We start from the raw sequence: 14,091 nt of genomic DNA, 5'->3' as shown, positions 1-14,091 counted from the left end.
CATAATGGCTATTTAAAAAAAATTTACTCTGCCACAAACAGATTTTTATGGAACAAGACTCAGAATTCAACTCAAAACCATGCACTTTAAAAGTCATGGCAGGTTAGCAGTTTACTGAATTCAGGAATTCAAACTATACTATCTGTATTTTCAAGTCAGATCTTTGAAAGATTAATGTAGATTCCACTGTATCTTGGCACAGTTTATAAGATAACATTGTCCACCTCAGGACTTGTTCTTTGCAGGTATTCCCACCATCATGACTCAATCATTCTGATCTTGGAAGGAGGTGGAAACAATTAAGGGAGGCCTGTTCCCCCATACTGCCAGAACACCTCTGAGGTGTAACAGCAAAAACAACAATGCGGCAATAATATGTTTGTATATAATCTTAGGTCTGATCAGAACATACATACATTAAACAATATCTTTAATGAGGAGGGTCTCAAATCATTTAATTCTCTTAAAGAGGAGTTGACTTTGCCTGGTTTTTCCTTATTCTTGTATTTAACAGATCAGCACTTAAAGCCTATGGGGCTTCCCTGGTCTAATCAAATAGTTTTACACCCATTTAAAAAATGGATACATAGTTCCTCTGCTTCTAAAGGCACACTGTGTATGGCTTCTTTTTCTCTTCTCCTAAGTTTCAGTAATTCAACTACATGTCCACTGGATCCCATTCCTTCCCTTCTGTTCTAGACAATCTCAAGAGATCTGCTTCCTTTCATCTCTGTCATCAACAACTCCTTATCCCCTGAACATGTGCCAACTGCATTCAAAACTGCCAGGGTGGTACCAATCCTCAAGAAGGCCACACTTGGTGGCTCCAACATTGCCAATTACTGACCAGTATCACTGGGCACCCAGTCAGAGGGACATAACCACTGACACACACACATACCTCATTCACAATCCTCCGATTATTGATTACCATTACCTGTTTGTGTTTCCCTATTTAAGCCAGCAGGTGAATGCCTCCAGTGCTGTGCATTGCTCACCACTACAGCATATATGGATGTTGTTCGATCCTTCACTACCGGGTCCATGCTTCGAGTGTTTACTGCCAGTCTGTTTGCTTTTTTTTTTTTTTTTTTTTTTTTTTGCCAGCTCAACATTGTGCATTACTTTCTGTTGAAAGGGAATAAAGACACTCCTTCAATGCACTTGCATCTCACTCTCTCACTCAGAGAATCCAATCCAACAAGATGCATAATCCGTTAAGTCTGATGGAAACTGTTGTTACAAACTGCTTCATGTACACTTTTCATTTACTTTTAAATGTCTTGTTTTTTAATTATATTACCTCTGAAAAAACAACTTGTCGTAAAATCAAACAGCATTTTAAAGTGATTTTATGCTCAAAAAAAATAAAGATGCCAATATTCATAAGCTTTCTAATCTTTTTTTTTTCTGATGTAATACATCTCTTTACTGTTGGTTTTACAAAGATGCCTTCACATACCAGCCTCCTTAGGGGGCTGCCCATGCTCCAGTGTATGAGGATGCCATCATATCTCACCTTTGCCTATACTCTGTGCAACTGATCACTTACCATAAAGACTCTGTGTAATGTGAGAAAACTGACAGAGCCCAGAGGGAGCAGTGATACACGAAGTACATATCAGTCACAAACTGACTAGGAGAAGAATATTTCCCCTTACATAGAATGTTTAATTCCCTCCAACACCTGCAAGAACACAAACAATACTCTTTTGAATTCAGGTAAGATAATATAGTTTATAGCCAATCAGGTGTAATGTTATGAGAAAGGAGGGAAATGTTAAGGGAAAGGAGTCTGATCATGAGGACCTCTCCAACAAGATGTTGTTTAGATAACAACTAGCCAATAAGCACATGTTTTTGTGTAACCTCACATATTGTGTGCTTGTGTATTTTTTTTTTTTTAACTGGTTACATCCTCTGCTATATAAGGCAGGCTCTGGGTTTTTAGTATACTACTTGCTTGGCAGGTGTGAGTTTCAGTCTTATCTAGGTGTGATAAATAATAATTGTTTGGTCCAGGTGCAATTTCAGGTCAGCCTTAGATGTGAATTAAAAATCCCTACATTTATCTCCATGGAAGCCACTTAAGTGCATGTTTGATCCCCTCTCATCTCTAGATTGGACTATGGAAAATCACTCTTAGCAGGCCTTCCCCTCTGTGTCTTAAGACCCCTATAACTCATTCAAATCAAATTTATTTATATAGCGTTTTTTGCAACAATGTTGTCACAAATCAGCGTTCAGAATGAAGCTGCATGGCTTGTTTTCAACCTTTCAAAGCTCTCATGTCACCCCCTGCTGTATTCCCTCCACTGGCTCATGTAGCCATTTGCATCAGATTACAACGCTTGCCTGCAAATACCTAACTGTACCAGCTCCCACATACCTAAACGCTCTAATCAAAACATTGCCACAATTGAGCCTCTAGTACTGCTTGACTTAAACCACCATCTGTTAAGACACAAAGATGACATGCTTCAAGACTCTTTTCTGTCCTGGCAGCCAGGTGGTAGAACAAACTTCCAAAGACTGAAAGACTCACCTGTTCAGAGTCACTAAGCACATTAAAAAATCTTTTACTCTCTTCTTTTCCACTGTCACCAAGGCTTTAGCCTGATAGTATTCTTAACAGTGACCCTACCTATTGTCACATAACTATATGCATTGATAGAGAATACAAAGCTTCTTTAAGTCATTCTGGACTTGCAATTGCAAATATTATCTAAACCCATGTTAGACCACAAGATACATGTTTGGGAAGGGGAGTCCCTAAAAACTATAAAATTAAGCATTTTCCACTGAAGATTCACAGTACATTTGTCCAACACGTGAAGAGTCTTCTCTTTCTTCACATGGTCCACAGCCTCATGTTCAACACCGTGAAGCTAACAGGCAGATGGAGAGACTGAACCAAGAACTTGGCTGTCACATGCACTGCTTCTTTAGCAACTGGCCAGACTACTGGTCTTTTTCTCCTTGAGCTGCATATGCTCAGAACTTACCATTCCACTCTGTCAACACAGGAGCAGTACCTGGAAGGTGGGTTGTCATGGGTTCCACATTTGTACTTGAATATGACACCTGATGCTTGTTCCAGTCTCATCACGATGCATTTTAACAACGTTCCACTTCAACATTGCTTAAATACTGCTCCTTTGTGTTTACTGTGCTCATTTGTCATATATGTAGCAAACAATAGTTATTGGGACAAGATTATATGTAAACTGTCAGGAGTCACATATAGGTTTGATCCCACAGAAAGTTTTACAGTGCAACTACTACTTAGATGAGATGACATGAGATTACATGAGATTACTGAGTCACTATGTTTAAGGAAATTATGTGTTAACCAATTAACACAAACTAGATGTTTTGCTATTAATTTTAACTTGTTAGCATTTGGAGTAAATAAAACTATTTTTGTCAACTGAATTTTAGTTACCCTCTCTAAACCGTATTTTCTACATGGAGTAAAGCAAGAAAAAGACAGACTCCAAGATATTTTTCAAACTCTATTTTATATTTATTTATGTCCTCTTTAACAGTGTTACAGTATTCTCACATAATATTTAACCATCAATTCATAACTCCAATATAACATCCAATATGGTAACATCTACAGCAATGCTTGTGGGGTGACAGACACAAATACTCAAAACTGTCTCCAAGGGGGACTTTCTCATAAAGGAAAAACGAAACACTCGCACACAGACTTACTACGGAGACTAACGCGTCTCGTAGACGAGGGGGAGGAGTGCTAGGCTGTGTCACTATGGCTATGACATTAAGTGCGTGTAAAATAAGGAATGGTAATCCCATCTGGGTGTCTAAGTGTATCATGAAACACACATCTTTACTCCTTGGAGTGCATGTGCATTAAGAGGTCAGTAACACGGTGGCTATAGCCAAACTCGTTGTCATACCTGTAAAAGAAAAGGGGCAAAAAGATTTTTTTTAAATCCTCTTTGCATTCAAGACATAAATCATACATGCAGCTTTGAGAATAAGAAAAATGACTGGAAAGAGCATAACCTAGGAAGGGTAATGCAGTGTTCAATAGCTTACCAAGAGATGAGTTTGACAAAGTTGTCGTTGAGGGAAATGCCGGCACCAGCATCAAAGACAGAGGAGTGGGTGTCACCAATGAAGTCAGAGGACACAACCTAAACAAACATTTTTTTATTCATGTTATGGTGTAGTTTCAGAATATATAGCTGTAATGCACTGATATGGTATCTCATGCCATGGTATACGCCATCTAGTGGTGTGTGGAGGAAACTCAGAAATTTTGTTTTAAAAATAAAATAATGTTGTTCATAATGGTGGTTCTGAGGTGGTATGCGGTGTAAAACTTTTGAGATCCAATGCTGTAATAGATTTCATTACATGCTATGCATATATAATTTATTATTCTTCACATACCATGTCCTCTGTATATCCCAGAATTCCCTTCATGGGTCCCTGTGAAGCCTTCTTGACGGCGTCCTTGATGGCAGCGTAGCTGGCGGGTGATGACAGGCGGCAGGTCAGATCCACCACAGACACGTCAGCCACGGGGACACGGAACGCCATGCCTGTCAGCTTCCTGTTTACGTCACAGGAACAAGAAAGCTCCAGCTCGTTTTTGTTCATCTCAGGCAATGACAGCAACTAAGTGCTGGGTTTTATGTTTTTGCATCTCGGGGACTGACCCGTTGAGCTCGGGGATGACTTTGCCCACAGCCTTGGCAGCACCAGTGGAAGCGGGAATGATGTTTTGGTGAGCGCCACGACCATCACGCCAGGCCTTGGCTGATGGGCCATCCACGGTCTTCTGGGTGGCAGTGTAGGCATGGACTGTGGTCTGTGACAAAGATAAGAAAAGAAGGATAAAATGTAAAAATTTAAAAGAAAAATACCTAAAAATCCTTTATAACACCTGAAGCAAATTAGAGTGAAAAGGGTTTCTTGCAAATAGTCAGTCACACAACCCTCCACTTACCATGAGTGCCTCCTCAATGCCAAAGTTATCATGGATGACCTTGGCCAAAGGAGCTAAGCAATTAGTTGTGCAGGATGCATTGCTGTGAGGTAAATGACAAAATATCTATGTTATAGCTGTTAATTGATTATAAATAAAAATAATTAAATTAAAATTAAAAAACATGCAAACACTGAGTATTTCTGTCAGTATTTATAAAACATGCAATGCAACCACACTTTTGTTGAAAGACACTAAGCTCACCTGACAATGTTCATGCTGGAGGGGTCATACTTGTCCTCATTGACACCCATCACAAACATAGGGGCATCGGGGGAGGGGGCAGAAACAACCACGCGCTTGGCGCCACCCTGCAGGTGAGCCTTTAGAGATCAAACAAAGATGGTAACTTTGGGGGGGAGGGGGGATCCACTCAGTTAGATGCAGGAACTCTGATGTCTCTGTGTAGTAGGTAATAGGGGATGAGGGAACTTACAGAGGCCTTCTCAATGCTTAGGAAGACTCCAGTGGACTCAACAACATAGAGAGCGCCAGCGTCACCCCATGGGATCTCAGCAGGCTTCATACTAAGAGAAGCAGGAAACAAGAAGAACACCGCTGAGCACTGGCTGCCTTTAAAAGGATGGTGATAGCTGGTGGTGGCTTCATGCTAGCTGATGACCGCTACCAGTATACCCTTGAACAAGTCACTGCTATCCATTGATGCTATGGGCGAGCACTAAACACCCAGATGTAAAAACATTCTCCAAAATCCCAATAATGCATTCATGCCAATGAGGATTAGTTCACATTATACAATTTGTGTTATGCACACTGACTCCTGTCCAAGTTTTCATACAATATTAGCATTGTTGGAGAAGAACCTTTTGAATGTAACGAAGCCAACCAAGTGGGCCTCTCTTTCACTCTGTATAACATAGTCTTTTGTTATTGCTATGTGACTTTACTCACTGATGGCGGGCCTCAAAGGCCAATGATACCAGATGGGAATTAGCACCTCTGATCCAGAGCTTTGTGCAGGGAGCTGATGCCACAGAGCAAAGCTACTATATTGTGTAGATGCCATGAGCCATATCACTGCAACACACTGGAATCAGTATCTAGGCTAATTACCTAATTAATTGCTGACAGTGCAAGTGCTGAAGCGTTCATGGACGTGAAGAACACTGACCTGCTATGGACTCCAATGTGCGGAATTCACTAACTGGTTTGAGAACAACTTGGGATGGGCCAGACAAACACAATAGCTAGTTGACAGGCCTGTAAAACTCACCACTGGAAAACTGAGATAGTTTGGCCGTCAACAATCAGCTTGCCATCCTCCTGTCGCACGTCTCCAGCAAAACAGCCATGGGTGGAGTCAAATTTGAACATGTAGACCTATGGGATGAAAGAACATATTTGTAAATGTCTTCTTTCAAAGCTCAGCATCAGACTAAACGCAGACCAACAAACTGCAGTTACCCTGGGTTTTGTTAATCCACAACACTTTCTTCCCAGCACTACAAATATCCAACTAATTAAGTCCACACAAGATAGACCAAGTGCTTTAAAGCAAGGAAAATCTGAAACTGCTCGGTAGATGGGATCATTAGAACTGGATGTGAGGATCACCGGGAACTGGGTCTCTCTTTAGGGGCACACAGTGCTGGCAATGGGAGTAGGGATCAACCAGCCTGGACTCACCATGTACTTCAGATCAATGAAGGGGTCGTTGATGGCCGTGACTTTGATTCCCTTCTGCAGGCAGGCCCTTAGGACCAGGCGGCCAATGCGGCCAAAACTGAAAGGAGAGAGATATGTTTATGATGTGTGACAATCTTCCTTGGGTAAAACATCTTGCTGAATATTTTAAGTTATTTTACATAGAACATGCTGTTACTCTTTAATTTATATTGCTCAGAACTATGTGCATTAAGTTCTAGATGGGGAGAAAGTGAATTGCTCACCCGTTGATTCCAACACAAAGGTCTGACATTTTTACAGTAAAGTGGATTGTGGTTTAGAACCTAACAAAAAAGAAAAAGTAGTACATTAGTTCAATGGGTACAATCAAGCCACAACCTGATGTATTAGACCTAAAATACTGGGTGCAAACAATGCTAAAAACACATAAAATGTAACGGATAGCAGAATCATATTAAACACAAGGAAAAAAAAGTACTGTTTGCAGAGTAATTGAGTATTTTAGTTCTAAACAAATGGATACTAAAGTTATTGATCCATTACAGTTCCAGAAGCAGAGACAGCTAAGCTGATAAACCACACATCCTCTTCAAATCATACTTCATTTTTTTACTTAAAAAGTTAATCACTACTAGGTAACATCTAAAACGTTATGTACATAAATTTACAATGGAGCTACTCCTACAAACTAATCTTCTTAAACAAATGCAGGCTGGTGTATACAGACACTCTTGGTTCTGTAAAACTAGCACTCTGCACTCTAGCTCTTTGTAAAGTGGGGTTGTTTTTTTTGGGATCATGTTGCTACTGGAGATCATATTGTTCTTGCCCCCATTAGCATGTGTGCAGGGAGCTCCAAACTCTGGCACACAACACCCACATACTTTTACTAGCTTGGCTCAGAGTCACATCCATTGTCTTTGGATCAGGAAAAGGTCAACTAGTAACAAAACGTTATCAAGGTGTGTAGGGCCAGGCTGGACAATCCTTTCATTGTTATTGCTTGTATCAGTAAATAACCTCTGGCATGTGCTGACTCCTTCACAGGCTCGTTAAATTTAATTTGTAAGAAACTTAATGGATTTTCCTCCAAGTGCTGCAGAATGTAGGAGAAACATAAAGAAATCTTACAGCATGGTCAATGTGAAGAAAGGGGTGTATGCACACATAGTCAGGTACAGTTCAGTGAGCAATGAGGGTAAATGTCTGCTGGAGCAAGTAGCTGCATGTACAATCTATTTGCAATAAAACCTCTATAATATGTAGACAATGTACCCCTCCTCCCACCAAGATGCAAGAACATGCCTAGAACAAACACCCGGTTGGTTATGCAACCTAAATCTGCTGAATACAAAATGTGTAGTGTGGACAGTCAAGCCAGCCTGTCTTTCCATATATAGTTAGTTCAAGTTGGGGAAAGTGGCAGGACAGTTGAGCTTGTGGAGACAGCAGAGTAGAAGTAGAAGTAGAAGGTCATGGGAAGTATAGATCACACTCTGGTGTCTTTGAATTACAGAGTAATAAATGGTACAAAATGTTTTGTGAATATGAAAAATGTAGCAGTTTTGACTCATTTTTTATTTAGAGTAGTTTAAAGGAAGTGTATTACATTATGAAATTAAATTGTGCAAGTTAGGCCTAACACTGAATGATGCAATCTCCCAGTTACTCAGTATCCTGCAGCACTGCAGCCATTGCACAAGGTAGGTCATAATTCAGGATGGGTTTTACGTTATTACAACTGACTAGAAATGTACAAAACGTGGGCTACTGCAGTATTCTGATAACGGGGTAGTAACATACAAGTTTTGCTGTGAGGACAATCTGTCAAATATCTTTCCTCATACGTTTTGTTTTTTTTTTTTTCAAAAAAGCAACACATCATGCTATACAAGTCCAGAACTGACAAAGAATTTTCTCTTTGCAGGGATAATGGTATATCCTTTGCAGCAGGAAGTAAAACAGTTAACAGCTAGAGACATGGGGTAATGCAAAAACCTTGAAAATTTCAACAATAACTCAATAAAAATAAAAAGTTAATTACCAGAATTATTTCACAGACCTTAAAAAATTGATTTATAGCCTAAATGCATTGCAGGTTATAGTTTAATGAAGGGAATGCATATTTTGCAGAGAGAAACTGTGCTGCGGTCAATACACAAATGCATGCCTAAATGCTTAAAAATGCACAGGCCTTTGGTTCACTCCAACAAAATGTGAAAGCACATATGCATTACAGACTAGTGGTTGAACAATAAATCGGTCAATGAATTAAATGCCATTTTGTTTGTTTGTTTTTTACAAAGTTTTTTTTTTTTTTTATTACCTGTGGACATTTTGTTTAGTTAATACTTTTTTACAATTAGCTGTCATGGTGTGCCAGGCACCCCGCCCAAGGGACACACCCACTGTCTCTCACACACACACACACACACGCATACACCTGCCCTGCTGCCAATCACCCGATTACTGTCTGCTTGCTCCTGTGCATTGTTATGACCCCTTTGTTTCTCCCTCTATTGAAATCCAGCGCTACGCATTGTTCCTTGCTACTGCCTTCGAGACAACGCCCTGCATTTATTGCAAGCTATACATTAGGCTTCCTTCTCTGCTGTGTTGAAACTGTCACAGCAGCTGTGTCAACTGTCAGCACTGCTTTTATTTCTGTTCATTTTTGTTTGTTCTTATTATGGAGAATGAAGAAGCTCCATTCCCACACTCGTGTCTTGCTCGCTCCCGACTGACATCACAACTGCAAACAGAATGCAGATCTACTAAAGCAAACACAGACAATACAAACGATAGTAGTGTTAAATACATGTTCATTTAGGTTCAGTAATTTCATGTCTCACTTGTTCTGATTGTTATTATTAAATTGTTGTACTTTATAAGCTGCAAAAAACCCAACAACAGCATATTGGCACAGAATGGTAGTCTATAGGAGATACCTGTCCATTACCTCTTACAGTTTTTCCATTGGGAAAGTGATAAAAATGATTCCCACCATACCACAGCTATATAAGCTTCTGTCTGTCAATGTGCTGACAAAAAAAAAAACCAAGCAAACAAATGTAGAAATAACAGGATCAGGTCTGCCTCTCAGTCTAATTCAACTGTGCCCTTGCATCTCATTTCACTAATCTCCTAATCTATACCTGTGTGTGTGCATACATACAAGCAAATAGTCTGCTGCACCATTCCGGATAATCCTAATCTCTCCAGTCCCCTGGCCTATGCTGCTTCTACATGGCCCCAGAATACACCGCGTATGGAAGGAATCAACAGGCCTAGAAGAACCCAGTCAGAAGATTCTGTCTTACTAAGGGTTGTAAGATGTCTGCTGGACTGTATCTGTCAGTATTTTAATTCTCCAGCACTGATGGACTTATCAGAATACAACACTACAACATCTATATAAACCATTGTGAAAAACGTTGCATTGAAACATGCGCCGCTGCATGTCTGGGCCCTGCAGTGGTGAGGGCGGGGTAATGCAGTGGTGGATCATGTGACACTAGCCAAGGTCACCAAGAGAGGCAGGGTGAGAATAATTTCTATTGCTACATCTCCAGTTTCCCCTTCCTTTAACTTCTTTTGTTTTATTCATGTTGCCTACTCTTTCTCCTTTAAATCTCCTGCATATTATTCATTTTTAACCGGGAGTACACAGTCTAAATCTACATGCCCAATAAACCGCATGCTATTGGACTCTATGGGCACATACTGGGGGGGGGGGGGGGGGGGGGGTCATTTAAAAAGAGTAGTATGTAGGTGCATGACATGCAGGTGCCAGTCAGAAAGGTCTTGTGGCTCTGAGACAGAACCTCAAGAGTTGGGGGAGTGGCTCAGCCTGCTGGCCCCAGGACGGTGATTCCAAAGGAGGACTAACAAATGACCATTGAGGTCCAGCTCTGCCTTGGCACAGATTCAATTGCTGCATAGTTCTGCATTACCACCACTCCAAGTGAGCAACAATTCCATGATGCAACACAATAATAACCGTTACTTGGATAAAACCAAAATAATATATATTTATATTATTTATGTAAGAATTAATGAAATTATAATAATAAGTATAACCATCTAGTAATATAAATTAACATTACATGCCAGGGTGAACAAATTGCACACAGCTAGCGAGAGAAGCCCTTGGTCGAGGTGATGGTGTTACGCTATTCTTTCCAAGACGGAGGGACAGACAGGGCTGCAACTGCATCAACCCTCTTAGAAGCCGTTTCTCCTTCCAAAAACACCCATCCACACCAGAGCATAGCACAAACTAAGTGGGCCAGCATCTCCCAGGGACAATCACACCTACATATAAGCAAATAAGGTCCTATAAAGTATTTTATTATGGCACAATTCTAGAAATGGGAGCAAAGAAAATAAAATTCTATTTAACATACATTTAAACATTTATCTTAGCTTTTGGCTTGGTAAAAATAGAGTGATAGATGAATATACTAGGCTTTTCAGTTGAAAGCATGACACGTCATACTTCATTAGTTTGTAATTTTGTGACTAATATATAGAAACAGTTTACAGTTTATCTCGGAGGGTCCATTCATGCTTGGGGAGAATGAACAGAAGCCATTTTAAGGAAATGCTGCGTCATACCGTGGCCACACTAGTGAAATAGCCACACAAAGGCGGAAACTACACATTCCTTCACCAGTGTACAACTCATATATGGCTGCAGGCTAACAGTGACTCATTTCTGGAGACAGAATTGAGTTTTATTGTGCAGTACAACCCTTGCATGTAAGTAGCACTGAATTACACGTGTAACAAAGAAGAAAAAAATGTCATTTTACACCCACACCCGTACTACCTTTTCCACTCTCTAAACTTCCCTTTCTCTTAACCCTCCAGCCTCTACCTCTCACTCTTTCCACCAGCCTGGTCAGAACATGAGGTGATGAACAGAGAGCAAGCTGTACAACAGACTTCTCTAACGGCAGAGCAAAAGCCCCATACACCTTAGGAAATTATATACTTTCTTCTGTGACTAAAAAAACAAAACAAAACAAAGCAAAAAAACTTGCTATACAGAGTTAACGATAATAGACAACACTTGGCCCATTTCAAAAATTATATTTAATTGGTTAATTTGTGTAGTTGTAACAGCTCTCAGGTTTCATTTTTCTCTTACACTCTTATAGGCAACTGGACAGTATAATGATTTGAAGGTTTACAAGTCTAAAGCTTAGGAATGGAAAAATATGTACATTAGAACACAAGAGCATTCTGCGGACTTGGTCTGCAGTTAGGTCAGTGTGGGGGTGGGGATGAGGAAGCCTGGTGTGATCTGCCTGCAGAGGACGCATGTGCTGTGTCATCATGCAGAGAACATCAACATTCTTATGCAAAAAACAGGCCGTGCCGTGCCTTCTAAAATGACTGCTGATTAGACATTTACATCATATTACACAACAAAATCTGCTGATCAGATTGTTATATCGCATCACATCTCTTAATCTCTATAATACTTATGTGTAATCAACAGAGTACAGGAGAAAGTATGGTCAGAAACCATTTTCAGAGGCAATCGAAAATAACCTCTTATACAGCATCCAGCTCTCAGTAGCAACGAACAAATTTGAACCGATGGTCTAGAAACCAAAAAAAGAACTAAAAGTTACAAATAGTAGATGGAATAACTCCGCCCCGAAGAACAGTTCAAATCCCCCTTTAGGCGGATCTGACTCAAACTGGTTCTCGTTGCAACCGCAGCACCATACTTGCCGTTAAGCACGTAGACGTAGAAAGCTACATAGGGACAACCGAGCCTTGCAGGGCTATTACAAAGATGGCTAAATAACCCTACTTCAACGTAAGATTAAGTTGGTTACTCATAATGCATACATACACCGTCGTTCATGTATAATACTGGCTCTAACGCTGACGTATTGCAAACGGAAAAGGATAAAATATGCTTCGTCTGACCTTGAACGCGACGACCTTCAATGAGGGATGCTAGCGGCCTGCTGAACACAGCTCGTAGTGTTCAGCCGGGAGAAGATGTACAATTACTTGTTGCTTTCTTGTTTAAGAGGAAGGAAACCGTTAACTGCGTTTATCTCACTAGCCCAAAAATATCATATGTCGCGGCTCTTCAATTTCCCCGATTGTACAGCAACCCTGAAACATTTATGAAAATTGTATAACTGTATATAGCAAATATGTGCTAGTGTGCCTTATTGGCTACTTCAATGTTTGCAACATTTTAATAAAAGAAACATCTGTAGGTCGATGAGATCTGGAAAAAAAACATGACGCATGAGTGTTCATCACGAGAAGCTTCTGATGCACGTAGCTAGCTGGCACGCACGCGTAACACCGATTCATAAAATTTCTATAGTTTAATTTTTCAGATGTCGAATACAAAAACCACGACGGTTCCCGTTGATACTATACACCGGGGGATTAACTTCATGCGAGATGTAGCTAACAAATGTTTCGAAATTCGTGCATTCTTTCGCAAACTTTAGTTGCACCAAAGCCGGCCTGCCAACGTTAGCTAAAGAACCTCTTATTAATATTTGTTAATTTATTACTACAGTTAAACATTCTCCGAGATCGTAAGCCATTGTTACCAACAGTATTACAGTTCAGTGAATCAATATTTGGTTTACAACCTAGTGAATGATTAAAGTTAAATAACTAGTTGGCCAGCCAGTTAGCTAAACTGCGTCCTTGCCACGATACTTAATGCGGAAGGACACATCCCTAATCCATCCCTTGATGTAGATACATTTTCTTCCAAACTTCAAGGTGTGTTAGTCGCACATTACGTAGAAATAGAGTGAAAAGTCAGAATTTCGGAAATAAATCAACCGAGTGTAAAACTGACCTGTGACAAGAAGAGAGCTTGATCTTACCCCGTCAAATGATGCTGCACCCTCTGCAGTTTCAGCCTAGTGCGTCCTATTATATACTGTGCACGTGCACGGATCTAGTCTCCCTGGTAACGTGACGTCCCCTGCTGGGAGATGGATTTAAACTTAGGTGGAACGTATGGACAGGAGGACGGCTGCTATGGAAACAACATGGAGACGGAGTGGATACGTATCAAGATACCAACGATGCGACATGCAATGAAAAGATGTGTTAAAGTAGTCAGATAATTGCTGCACAATAGAATGAATGTTGTCATAAACTAATTGTTGGTCTTTTGGTTTTCAAAGCATGTACCATAGTTAGGATTGGGCCATCGTTTAATTCATACTTTATGTTATGTCAAAGATGACCTGATGCCTTGAAGGATGTATTAGTAGTTTAAAAAAACGTGCGGAGCACGTGGCGATGTACGCGGACACGGTCAGACGAGCTACGTGCATGACAGAACGTCCCTGTTGGATTGGGCTGTGAAGACTAAATGCATAATGTAGCGGGGGGGAAAAAGTTATTCGTGGTAGAAT

At 40.4% G+C, this 14,091-nt stretch overlaps 1 protein-coding gene across 2 annotated transcripts; it reads right to left on the bottom strand.

Annotated features, from left to right (window-relative positions):
- Positions 1–3,502: 3,502 nt before the first annotated feature.
- Positions 3,503–13,660, bottom strand: gapdhs (glyceraldehyde-3-phosphate dehydrogenase, spermatogenic). 2 transcript variants are annotated; one of them, XM_027001126.3, is made up of 11 exons: positions 13,524–13,660; positions 6,934–6,993; positions 6,671–6,767; positions 6,258–6,364; positions 5,460–5,550; positions 5,228–5,346; positions 4,985–5,066; positions 4,695–4,846; positions 4,426–4,588; positions 4,069–4,166; positions 3,503–3,926 (listed from the first exon to the last, which is right to left on the bottom strand). In XM_027001126.3, exons 2-11 carry the CDS (start codon positions 6,960–6,962, stop codon positions 3,857–3,859), a joined length of 1,008 nt encoding a protein of 335 aa, XP_026856927.2. In that variant the 5' UTR covers positions 6,963–6,993; positions 13,524–13,660; the 3' UTR covers positions 3,503–3,856. The 2 variants fall into 2 exon arrangements, with proteins under 2 accessions (XP_026856927.2, XP_026856928.2); XM_027001127.3 differs by having other exon boundaries at positions 13,552–13,633.
- Between the last annotated feature and the right edge of the window lie 431 nt (positions 13,661–14,091).

This window comes from Electrophorus electricus, chromosome 1, assembly GCF_041902795.1.
Source record: "Electrophorus electricus isolate QZ-2024a chromosome 1, ASM4190279v1, whole genome shotgun sequence".
In the NCBI taxonomy this organism is placed as follows: Eukaryota; Metazoa; Chordata; class Actinopteri; order Gymnotiformes; family Gymnotidae; genus Electrophorus; species Electrophorus electricus.
The sequence above is the reverse complement of the archived record's forward strand: the minus strand, read 5'-3'. Positions and strand labels throughout refer to the sequence as shown.

What these genes read in the sequence shown, in the direction of transcription:
- gapdhs (XM_027001126.3), bottom strand. Translation starts at nt 6,962, where the DNA reads ATGTCAGACCTTTGTGTTGGAATCAACGG. An exon ending in TCATTGATCTGAAGTACATG is followed by an intron (nt 6,365 to 6,670) that starts GTGAGTCCAGGC and finishes TTCATCCCATAG; the next exon opens with GTCTACATGTTCAAATTTGA. An exon ending in TCCAGCATGAACATTGTCAG is followed by an intron (nt 5,067 to 5,227) that starts GTGAGCTTAGTG and finishes TTTACCTCACAG; the next exon opens with CAATGCATCCTGCACAACTA.